Source organism: Rutilus rutilus, assembly GCF_951802725.1.
Source record: "Rutilus rutilus genome assembly, chromosome: 2".
Classification (NCBI taxonomy): Eukaryota; Metazoa; Chordata; class Actinopteri; order Cypriniformes; family Leuciscidae; genus Rutilus; species Rutilus rutilus.
Genome location: NC_140210.1, coordinates 35,165,940 through 35,176,828, shown reverse-complemented (window position 1 = coordinate 35,176,828; position 10,889 = coordinate 35,165,940). Strand labels below are relative to the sequence as shown.

General features: G+C 34.9%; 1 protein-coding gene across 2 annotated transcripts; it reads right to left on the bottom strand.

Moving 5' to 3' along the window:
* Nucleotides 1-1,942: 1,942 nt before the first annotated feature.
* Nucleotides 1,943-10,362, bottom strand: slc43a3a (solute carrier family 43 member 3a). 2 transcript variants are annotated; one of them, XM_084400326.1, is made up of 14 exons: nt 10,223-10,362; nt 8,716-8,749; nt 8,139-8,379; nt 7,917-8,046; nt 7,256-7,302; nt 7,091-7,167; nt 6,915-7,007; nt 6,673-6,812; nt 5,300-5,439; nt 5,073-5,213; nt 3,963-4,070; nt 3,689-3,875; nt 3,492-3,612; nt 1,943-2,336 (listed from the first exon to the last, which is right to left on the bottom strand). In XM_084400326.1, the coding sequence occupies exons 3-14, from the start codon at nt 8,329-8,331 to the stop codon at nt 2,193-2,195; spliced, it is 1,521 nt and encodes a 506-aa protein (XP_084256452.1). In that variant the 5' UTR covers nt 8,332-8,379; nt 8,716-8,749; nt 10,223-10,362; the 3' UTR covers nt 1,943-2,192. The 2 variants fall into 2 exon arrangements, with proteins under 2 accessions (XP_084256452.1, XP_084256453.1); XM_084400327.1 differs by having other exon boundaries at nt 8,139-8,334.
* Nucleotides 10,363-10,889: the final 527 nt, after the last annotated feature.

The following is a 10,889-nucleotide window of genomic DNA, read 5'->3' as shown; positions in this document are numbered from 1 at the left end:
CCGTCTCTGCAAGTTTCGGAAGGGAATGATTCAGATTTCTCTTGGCACAGCTAGAAGACAGACGGGTTGCTCACGTCACATCTACGTCGTCAAGCTCAGTTTGAGTCTGCGCAGTACGCTCAGCCATCAGGAAGTGAGTGCTTCTAATTGACTTCACTTTTCTCCATTGAATCCAATGGGGTCGCTGTGTCCATTTCTTTTACTGTCTATGGCTGAAACTAGCAAAAAACACTTGCGTTGCGCCGGGTGTAAGATAGGGCCCTATGTCAAATTAGACCAAAGACCACAACAATTTAACTAATTTATTAAAGAGGTTTCCTCTGTTCAGAATTGTAAGGGTGCAAACCACAGTCTGTAGAATACATTATCTATAAAAGCATGTTATAAAAAAAAATGTTTAACTACTGACTATGTATACAAGATGTACATGGCCATTGTGGACTGACAATGCAAAGGCAGATGTAAATCAGTATTATGTGTTTTGGAAAGTAAGCCACTGACTAATGGGTCTAGAGTTCCTGTATGATGCTTTTAGGGCATTGTTATGCTTTCCCTGTGGGAACAACAGGATATTGGAGCAAATGTGCACTCTGGACCATATTATATGTAATTCAGGTCACAGGCTAGAGGTAGCCCTGCAAAGAGTAAGCTCGCTATTTAGAGGTATATGTACTAAAAAAATCTATGGGTCCTGATGGAATTTCTGCTTTTTTGCTAAAGACTTGTGCAAATGAACTTACTCCAGCATTTTGCCCTATCGTCCAGAAATATTTGGACTCACATATTATTCCATCTTTGTGGAAGAAATCTATAATTACACCTGTTCCCAAGTAAACTTGCCCAGTTGAGAATTGTGATTTTTAGACCGGTGGCTTTGACTTCAAATGTTATGAAATGTTTTGAAACACTTGTTGTAACTGTCTTAAAGGATCAGGTTAAATCATTCCTTGACCCATTTCAGTTTGCATATAAGGTTGGACGGGGCACTGAGGATGCTATTAACTGTATCACCCATTTGGTGACTAGCCATTTAGAAGATTCCCAAGCATATGCTCGTTTACTTTTTATAGATTTTAGTTCAGCGTTTAATACACAGTATTTTTCTGATGTTGACAGGTTTGTTGGCTGGTGTGACACTAATTCCTTGATTTTAAATGAAATGAAGACTGTTGAAATGATTTTTGATCCTAGATCTTTGGGAGACCAATGCCCTGTAATAATACATGGTAATATTATTGAACAGGTTTCTTCATATAATACAATTCATTATGCTGGTCTTCTCACATCAACACACTTTGTTGTAGACTGCAGCAGAGGCTATATTTCCTGCGAAGGTTAAAAGTGTTTGGAGTGAACCAGAGGATATTGATTCTGTTTTATCAGTCTGTATCTGTCATCTGTCAGTCAGCATCTACTTTAAAGCAAGCTAAAAAAAAATTGTCTCTGATGATACACACATTTTACATGTGAATTTTAATTTGTTACCATCAGGGAAACGATTCAGGGTCTTGATTTGTAAGTCTAATCGTTATAAAAACTATTTTGTGCCAACTGCGGTCAAAATTTTAAATAGAGATTTTCAAAATTGATGTAGGATGCTGCAAGTTTTTATTATTGGAATGTTGTTATATTCTAATTATTGTATGCTATGTACTGTGTTGTGTGTGTGATCGAAGTTGTGTACTGGCCGTGTCATGTTGTCCAAGACAAATTTCCCAGGAATGGGACAATAAAGTATAAAGTAAAAAAGTAAGTAAATTATATTAGCATGCAAAACTGGATATCATACAACTCCATTATTGAACACAATTGCCATGGAGATCCCTTGTAAGAACCTGTTTCGGACACCCATGTGATCTCCCTTTGCATATGTTTGTTTAAACCAATGTGGGTTTTTTTTCTAACTATCTGTTCTTGCCAACAGCACTGAACTACAAAAAAAAATATTTAAATATTTTTATTGTTATTTCTGTATTCATAAAGATTGTAAATATTCAAAAACTAATTCAATTAAATGGAATTCGTTTAAATCTCTGACTGTTGATTCTTATTTCTGAGCATTTGAATATTGGTGGTAAAAAGTTGTGAATATACAATAATCACAATGCAAAATTACTATTCCCTTTGTCATTTACAAAAGCTAAGGCCAAGACAGATCTGCATAATCAAGTATTTCTATGAATAAATTTAAATTAATACATTGATATTTCATGTATCGAGACTTCTAAAATGCTCTGTGAATTCTCTCTCTGTTTTGCCAGTTCTCGGCAGTGAAGAAACACATAGACAGGATGAATGAAGGCCAGTAGAGTCAGGACAGTCAAGATGATGTTCACCTACAGAAATACAATATCATTTACTGATTACAATAAAAGCTGTGAAAAAGCAAGTTAATGATTGTGTCCAATTTACAGAGGAAGAATTAATACTATTTTAATATTTAGGCAAATGCTGGAAATTGTCTTTTGTATGGATTTCAAATTTGATGTGAAGAACTCAAATGATTTAACCATAATCTATAGTCGCAGATATTGTATGGAAGCCCATTTCTGCCACGTAAGAAAAAAAAAAAACCTTCCTTTGGACATAAAAAGTCATACTAATGCCTTAAAAATGTAAAATGATGAGATGCACTGAAAAAATATTGGTGTAAAAACTATTCACTCAGAAATTGCTAATAAATTTCACAAACGGCAGGAAACACATTTGAATTAAACGTGAAATATTGAAGTAGAAAAACGTTTTCTTGTAAAATGTAAATGTACATCTTCGAAAAATCTTTTTTGACAGCGTACTAAGTCGTAAAAAAAGGTTTAAATTATGAGTTAAGTCATAAATATGACAAAGTGGAACTTGAGATAAAAGTTATAATTCTGACATTAAAAAAATATATTTTGTCATAATTATGACACAAAAAGTGGAAATTGAGATAAAAGTTATAATTCTGACATTAAAAATATATATTTTATGTCATAATTATGACACAAAAAGTGGAAATTGAGATAAAAGTTATAATTCTGACATAAAAAATATTTTTGTCATAATTATGATTTACCAAAGCATTTTTTTTCTTCCAGAAACTGGCTTCATAAGCATCAACATCTAGTGGCCCCAAAAAAGTATTTCAAACCTTAAATGGACACTTATAATGTATTAATTTACATTATATTAGATAACAAAATATTAAAAATGATTCTAGACCTTTCCTCAGAACTAAGTTAACATCAACAGACATGTTCCACTTAAATTTGTGAACCAGAAAGCGTGACGATACTTTTTGTCTTCATTTTTACACAACAGTATCTCAGTATATTGTTTTGTCATTTAAAACATTTTTTTTTTTGGGTGAAATGTTTCGCTTGTGCTATATATTTATTTAACATAATGACACTTGATTTTTTTGTGTGCAAGAGTCTAGATACTTTTGGGGCCACTGTATGTATATGAGCTCTTTTCTAGCTGACATTGTGTTGTGGAAATGAGAGATTTACATAGAAGGGGTCTCCTCCAAGAACTTTGTTGAGGGCGAAGCAGGGATACTGCAGCAATGACACCACAGCTGATAGGGACATCACTAGCCCATACAGCTTTCCAAAATGGCGGGCCGGAAACCTGTAGGAATTCGGATTCGCTGCGCTCAGTCTGCCAGTCTAGCGACAATCGAGATATTAATATCATATTTACTTACGCTATGCTGATGAATGCAGCATTCCCTCCATAGAGAAAAGAGCGGTTAAGGACCTGAAGGATGAATGTGACGTACTGGAGAGGGAGGAACGGGATGCTTGCACTGATGGAGAACAAGAGGCACTGCAGAGAGGTGAGGAGGAGAGACAGAACGGACGAGCGCAGGTCTGCTTCCCGTTCTGACACGCCTGCGAAAAGATGTGGGAATGAGAAATGGATCTCGTGTAAACGTGTGTTGTTAGAAGTCAGATCTTCAGCTTTCTCTGTCAGCTGACCTGGACTTAGGGGTTTTCTTTTGTGTCTGTCCATAAGCAGGCCATTCCAGGGAGCACAGAGAACTCCACAGAGCTGGGTGAAAGCAAACGCATTGGTGTACTCGCTCACTGAGAATGAAAAAGAGATCAAGAAATCATAGTCATAACCTAGCAATTCTGCACCTATCATAGTAAGGCTTTTGAAAATGTTCCTACCAGGTAAGTTACCAATACCATTCAGAATTGTAATGACAATTGAACAAAATCCAATTAAATTCTTGGATTTGATCTGGTGTAGCAAAACTTAAATTCATTAAAACTGTTATAAGTATAGTTTTTAATAATGCATTTCTTTTTTTCCTTTTTTTTTTAAACATTACCCAAAAAATGGTTATACACACAGCATATGGGATATTTCCAGAAATATAAGATTATATTAATAATCAGTTATAAATGTCACTGACAGAAATTATTAGTATTTAATTTATATATATATATTAATATATTAATTAATATATTATATTCATTTGTATCTATATATATATATATATATATTTATCTATATATCACAGTTTACACAAGAATATTAAGCAACAAAAACTGTTTTCAACATTAATAATAAGAAATCAGCATATTAAAATGATTTCTGAAGGATCATGTGACACAATGATGCTGACAATTCAGCTTTGCTATCACAGTAATAAATTAAATATTAAAATATATTACAAAAAAAACAGTTTTTTTATTGTAATAATATTTCATAATATTACTGTTTTTACCGTATTTTTGAACCCGTAAAAACATAGCCTTTGTGAGAATGAGACTTCTTTCAAAAACATTGAACATTTTAATGATTTCAAACTTTTAACGAGTAGTGTATGTTCACTACACACATATTTAAAATTGATTAAATATTTAATATATTAAAATATAAAAGTTTATGGGGCGTGGTGCAAAATCACGTCATTAGCCAAATGCTTAAATTCACTCCAAAATCTGATGTGTGATTGTGTTGAATTTCCTCCTCCTGTCATTCAATTTCAAATTCCGGTTCCAGAAAGTCCGACCATTAACAAAGATTTACAGAATTCATTGAAAAGCATCATCGTAGTGAGAACAAAATTTGTTTACCAATGACTGGGTCTTGGTTGGCCAGTCTGTTCAGCATTGGATTCAGAGTTCCAATGAAGAAATAATGCCGAAGCTGCATGACTGACAGCCATATGAGGTGCCACAGGAAGAACCAGGACAGAACACAGCTCCTAAAACTGTCTACACACACACAAAATAACTTTAAGTCAGCAATCGTGTTCCTCTTATTTTCTACCAAAGGAAGATCTATGATGGCCAAGCAGCACCATTCTCAGAGTTGTGTGTTTGCTGTAGTGAGTCGGTCTCCAGTGGCTCATCATCTGCACCTCTTCCTCCGTCTGAACTCGGGTCCCGCTTTGCCTCGTACTGCTCAACGTTGTAGCTATTTGATTTAGCACAGCTCATCCTGTATATAAGGATTTGCATTTGAGTTACTATGGATTAAGATTAAGAGTATGAATTATGTACTGTAAACACTTTACAATAAGGTTCATTAGTTAACATTAGTTAACTAGTAAACATGAACTAAGAATGAACAATACTTCTTCAGCATTTATTAATCTTAGTAAATATTAATTTTAACATTTACTAATACGTTATTAAAATCAAAGGTTGTATTTGTTAACATTAGTTAATGCACTGTGAACTAACGAACAAACAATGAACAGCTGTTTTTTTATTAACTAACATTAACAAAGATTAGTAAATAATGTAACAAATGTATCATTGTTACTTCATGTTAGTTAATACATTAACTAATGCTAACTAATGAACCTAGTTGTAAAGTGTTACCAATAAATGTTCTTTATTTGCATCACTGATGAAGAACCTTTAACATCCATGGAATCTTTCCACTGGACAAAAGGTTCTTTATTGTGAAAAATGTTTCTTCAAAATTATTAAAATGTTCATCACACTAAGAAAAAAGTTATTTTAAGTACAGACCACTGAAAGGTTCTTTAGGGGAACCAAAAATGCCTCTTCTATGTCATCGCTGTGAAAACCCTCTTTTGGAACCTTTATTTTTATTTAGAGTGTATGTAGTTAAGTCTATTTTTATTATAAGATATAGATACTATATAGATACTACATTTATTTTATATACAATAATGTATACAATATATATTTATTTATTTATTTTTTGTTGCAAATAATATAAAAGTTTCAAATAAACCAGAATTACTTACAGTTTGGGGTCAGTAAGATTTTTATTATTGTGAAAGATTCTTATTCTCACCAAAAACAGAAAAAACATGAATATTTTGAAATATTATTATAATATTTAATTTCTATTTTAATATATTTTAAAATCTAATTTATTACTGTGCTGGCAAGGCTGAATTTTCAGCATCATTACTCCAGTCTTCAGTGTCACATGATCCTTCAGAAATCATTCTAATATGCTGATTTGATGCTCAAGATTTTTTTTTATTATCATCAAGGTTGAACAGTAGTACTGCTTAATATAATTTTGATGAATAGGAAGTTCAAAAGAATGGCATATATTTAAAATAGAAATATTCTGTAACAATGTAAAAGTCACTTTTGATATAATGCATCTTTGCTAAATAAAATAAATAATTTTACTGACCCCAAACTTTTGAACGGTAATATAAACTCCGCTTATCGTTTCACTCACCCATATTTGTAGTCCTCTGGGATGGGATAGGGAATGTGTGATGTTGGCATAAGGAAGAGAGTCCGGAGGAGATGAATAAGATTACAGGTCGAGAGGAAGAGGAATGAAGAGCGAAGAGAGACCCCTTTCTCATAAAGCACCTTTAAAATGGTTATACAGGGTTTCATGGATTGCAGTATGAACAGCTGATAAAAACGTTAAGTAGGCCTATATTTGTGTGTGTGTGTGTGTGTGTGTAGTACCTTAATGATCAGAAAGATAACTGATGAAGAGTCAAAGGCCCCATTATAGACTGTAATAATGGTTGATCTATGAGTGACAAAAAGGTTCCCCACCTGTAATGAGGATAATTAATATAAGCAATTTAGCATCCCCTTAATGCATTGCATGTATGAACTATAATCATTCATGAACATACCTGCATATTTGTCATTAGAAATAAAATCCCCCCCACAGCTATGAAGGACAGAGCAGGAAAAAGCAAAAAAGAGAGAACTGTTTGAGGAAAAAGAGAGGAAAATTAGTCATATGTGTGATCAGTCCATGTGTGATTATTAATTAACTTTTTTCAGTCAGTCTTTACCTTTATTGGAGAATGCCACAATAAAAGTGCCGGTGGTATAAAGAAATCTACAAAACAATGATTATATCATTAGCATTAGTATTAAAGAGGGTACACTATATCATTTACAACTTTTTTTTATTGACCTCTTTCCTATCACATATTTTAGTAATCATCATATTCAAAAATTTCAAAAAACATTACCATGGCACTTTAAAACCTTTTAGAGGGCTCGATTTTCATGATATCAATTTAAAATTTGGATCACAACTTGTCCAAATTTTGCACAATATATATTTTGTATAAAATAAAAAAAAGGTTTTGTTCAGTATATTTGCTTTACAGTAGACTTAAAATTCTATTACTTTTTTTACACGTTCATTTTTTGAAGTGCTCTCACTTTTGCAATAATCTTCTGAGAAAACATTACACAACAGCTTGGATTTGCAAATATTTCCGGCAGTTCCAACGAATTTTACTTAGGGTCTGTTTTTTCATGGCTGCAATACACAAAGCTCTGTTTTTGGAGTCCAGTCAAACGCCCACGACGAGTTCTACTATCTGCTTAAAGCACACCCCACTCACAATCAGATAAACTTCTTGCCTCCACTGCAGAGAGACACAGCAGTTCTGTTCATTCTTGCCTGATCTCTGTTTCACATCCTACGAGGGACTAACTCACATAGCCAAAAATCGCGTTGCCATCGTGCCAAAGTGGTCGAAGACAAATCCGTTGGGCAGAGTGAGAAAGTTGTTCATGAACGAGGCCACAGTAAAGACCAATGAGAAATTCTCATCTTGCAGACTGCAGTCTAAAGCGAAAAACAGATAAGCAACGCACCAAAAGCATAAAATTAAGCGAACCATCTAATACATTAAAAGCGACCACTGTAAATGACCTCACCTGAGCCAAGTTCTCCACTAGCGTTTGTCACATTGATGCATAGATCGCTGAAGTAGCCATCTGTCTTCAGGACAAACACAAGAGACGCCCAGCCAAACACGACTCCAGCGAAACACAAGCACTCCAGCAGTCCTGTAGCCAGAGTCAACTTGTACCTCATCCCCGTCCCAGACGATCCCTTGCATCCCAGCATCCTCTGCGTCCACACCGTCAGGGTCAGGAACACTTTTAGAACTATCCACTTGTATAGGAAAGCACACTGTATATGCTTAAATTAGCTGATCCATTTCTCTTGTTTGACTGTTACAGCTTGCTCATATTTGACCAGAAACACACCATGCAAGCCAATATATGGTGGTAGAGATAAAGCTTGCCACGTGTTTGAACTAAATTGAAGTTGTGCATGCTCTTCTCAAGGGAGGGAGCTATAGATCTGCTGTTGAAAACAACTTGACAACATTTAAGGTGCATGGATAAAGATTCACTACAGGGAGGGATTTATTACTATTAACACTAGCTATTTGTGTGATCCCATTTATGCATGTTTGTTCGCAGCATCTTTGTATGCAATTCTCACCCTCTTTATGCATGTGTCTGAAGTTTATGTAAAACTGCAAGAAGACAAGACAGACAAAGCAATGTTAAAAGTCAAATTTTACCATGTAATCAATATAAAGAATTCTGCCAAAACACATATCTGTCATATTATCTACCAATGTACCCCTATGCCCTCAAATAGGGCATTATTTGAGGGGACAGCAATTTTGCAGTGGTGTCTGAAACCATAGTGGACGTTATTGAGTGCACTCACTCAATCCCACAATGCACTGCAATAATGAGTGTGTACAGCCGATGTACACTCAACTGCTGTCAGAATTTGCTCACCCGTTTTCATTCACTCCTTCAAGTAAACTGTATTAATTAGTGGACTAACGAAGGGAGTAGTGATTGAGGGTAAAGTGTCCATCGTATTGTTTTTTGCATACTGTATAGTAGGGAAGTAGGCTATTTCCTTATTCACAGCAACGCCATCTTTTAGTTTTTTAACAGGAATGAAAGAAAGACTCTGAGGGATAGACATACATCTCTTCATTTGACACAAAAATCAGAAGAAGAAAAAACATGAGCTGTGAAAAATTATAAATGATCTGTGAGCTTTATACAGCTTTTACAGTGGATGCCAAGGAAAGTCAGTCCATCCCTCACATACCTGTCATGGCGCTGCTCTGAAAAACCAGACAGTTTCTGTTCTCATTGACTTCCATAGTAGGAAAAAAATATACTATGGAAGTCAATGAGACCAGAAACTGTCTGGTTACTGATATTCTTCTAAATATCTTCCTTTCTGTTCAGCAGAAGAAAGAAATTCATAAAGGATTGAAACAACATGAGGGTGAGTATATGATGACAGAATTTTCATTTTAAAGTGGAGTATCCCTTTAAAGATTACGCGGGTATAAGCGTTATTTTTTATTTTTAAATGTGCACTGATAAATAATTTATAATACATACTGCAATATTCCATTTAAAAAAAGAATTGTCCGTTTTTATTTCATGGCTCTTTAACTCAAGACAATGTCTCATGTCCACGTTAGGCTACAGGCTAGCAAAGAGACCCTAACGCAAGAGGTCTTATCACAATGATAATCACCGGCTGGCTGTAGGCTACATTATCCCTTACATAATTGCGATTTAGCAGTTAAGACATGCTGCTGCAGACAGTGTCTAGTTTTCTTGAAATGTGACATTAGGTTAAAACTGAAGTTGATCACTGATGGCACACATGTTATGTAGACAGTTCACTAATCCAGATTAACATGTCTTCGCGCTCTAATCTCTCTAACAAGAACAACATTTTCCTCGTCCAGCGTTTTTACGGATAATGTAAAATATATCCCAGACGTAATCATAAAAGAGCGACAAATCAAATCAAAACCATCTAAAATTAAATTAATTCTGTTTCCATTCCAGTTTTGAACAATAATACCTAGACAAAGTCTATGGGCATCAGTCAAATAATCGAAATTCAATTTTAAATAGTTTCTCCATACAAAGTGAGTATGTTTGCGTAGACGTCTACTCACAACGGTCTTCTTTCACATTGATGACGGAATTGCTGAAGCCCTGCAAATTCCCGTTTCGAGCTGAACACCAGTTCTAAACCTGTGCACGTCTACGCGCGTTCATGAGCCTGGCAGTTACTCAAAGGTAAAGCCTAATCACAAGTGAACACGAACATGTCTAGCACAAACTAATATGCATGGGTATGACCAGGAATGGTTAAATGATGGACTTGCAGTTCCTGACCTACATCAACCCTGCCTGGTTGAATAGATAATTAATTCTTGTGGCCATCTGGCTCCCTCTTGTGGATTGACATTAAGCCTTTGTGTGTGGTTTGAACGTGCTTGGCAGGTGCTAATAGACTCTAGTCTATTATTCATTTATTTGTGTAAAAGGTGAAGCTCTGGATAAAATGTATGTGTGCCTGTGTGCAAAAGAAAAACTGGAAAATATTCTATAGCAGCACAGACGCATGACACTAAACTGGAAAAGATTCCTTACGGGCAGTCTAATAATTTACACTGAAAAGATACTGATAAAACATAGCCTACTATAATTCTGAAATTGAAAAAGGTCAGCACTATAGAATCCTCCGATAAGAACATGCACTGTTAAGGCTAAGAACATGCACTGCTAAACAGTCATACATTGATCAAAATCTGGAAGATTTTTAACCTATGAGCTAAT

Bases quoted from the DNA above. Each gene is read 5' to 3' on its own strand.
- slc43a3a (XM_084400326.1), bottom strand. From the start codon at position 8,331: ATGCTGGGATGCAAGGGATCGTCTGGGACGGGGATGAGGTACAAGTTG. The intron at 5,440-6,672 runs GTGAGTGAAACG...CCTTATATACAG, and splicing joins CCAGAGGACTACAAATATGG to GATGAGCTGTGCTAAATCAA. The intron at 3,613-3,688 runs GTAAGTAAATAT...GAATTCCTACAG, and splicing joins GCTGCATTCATCAGCATAGC to GTTTCCGGCCCGCCATTTTG.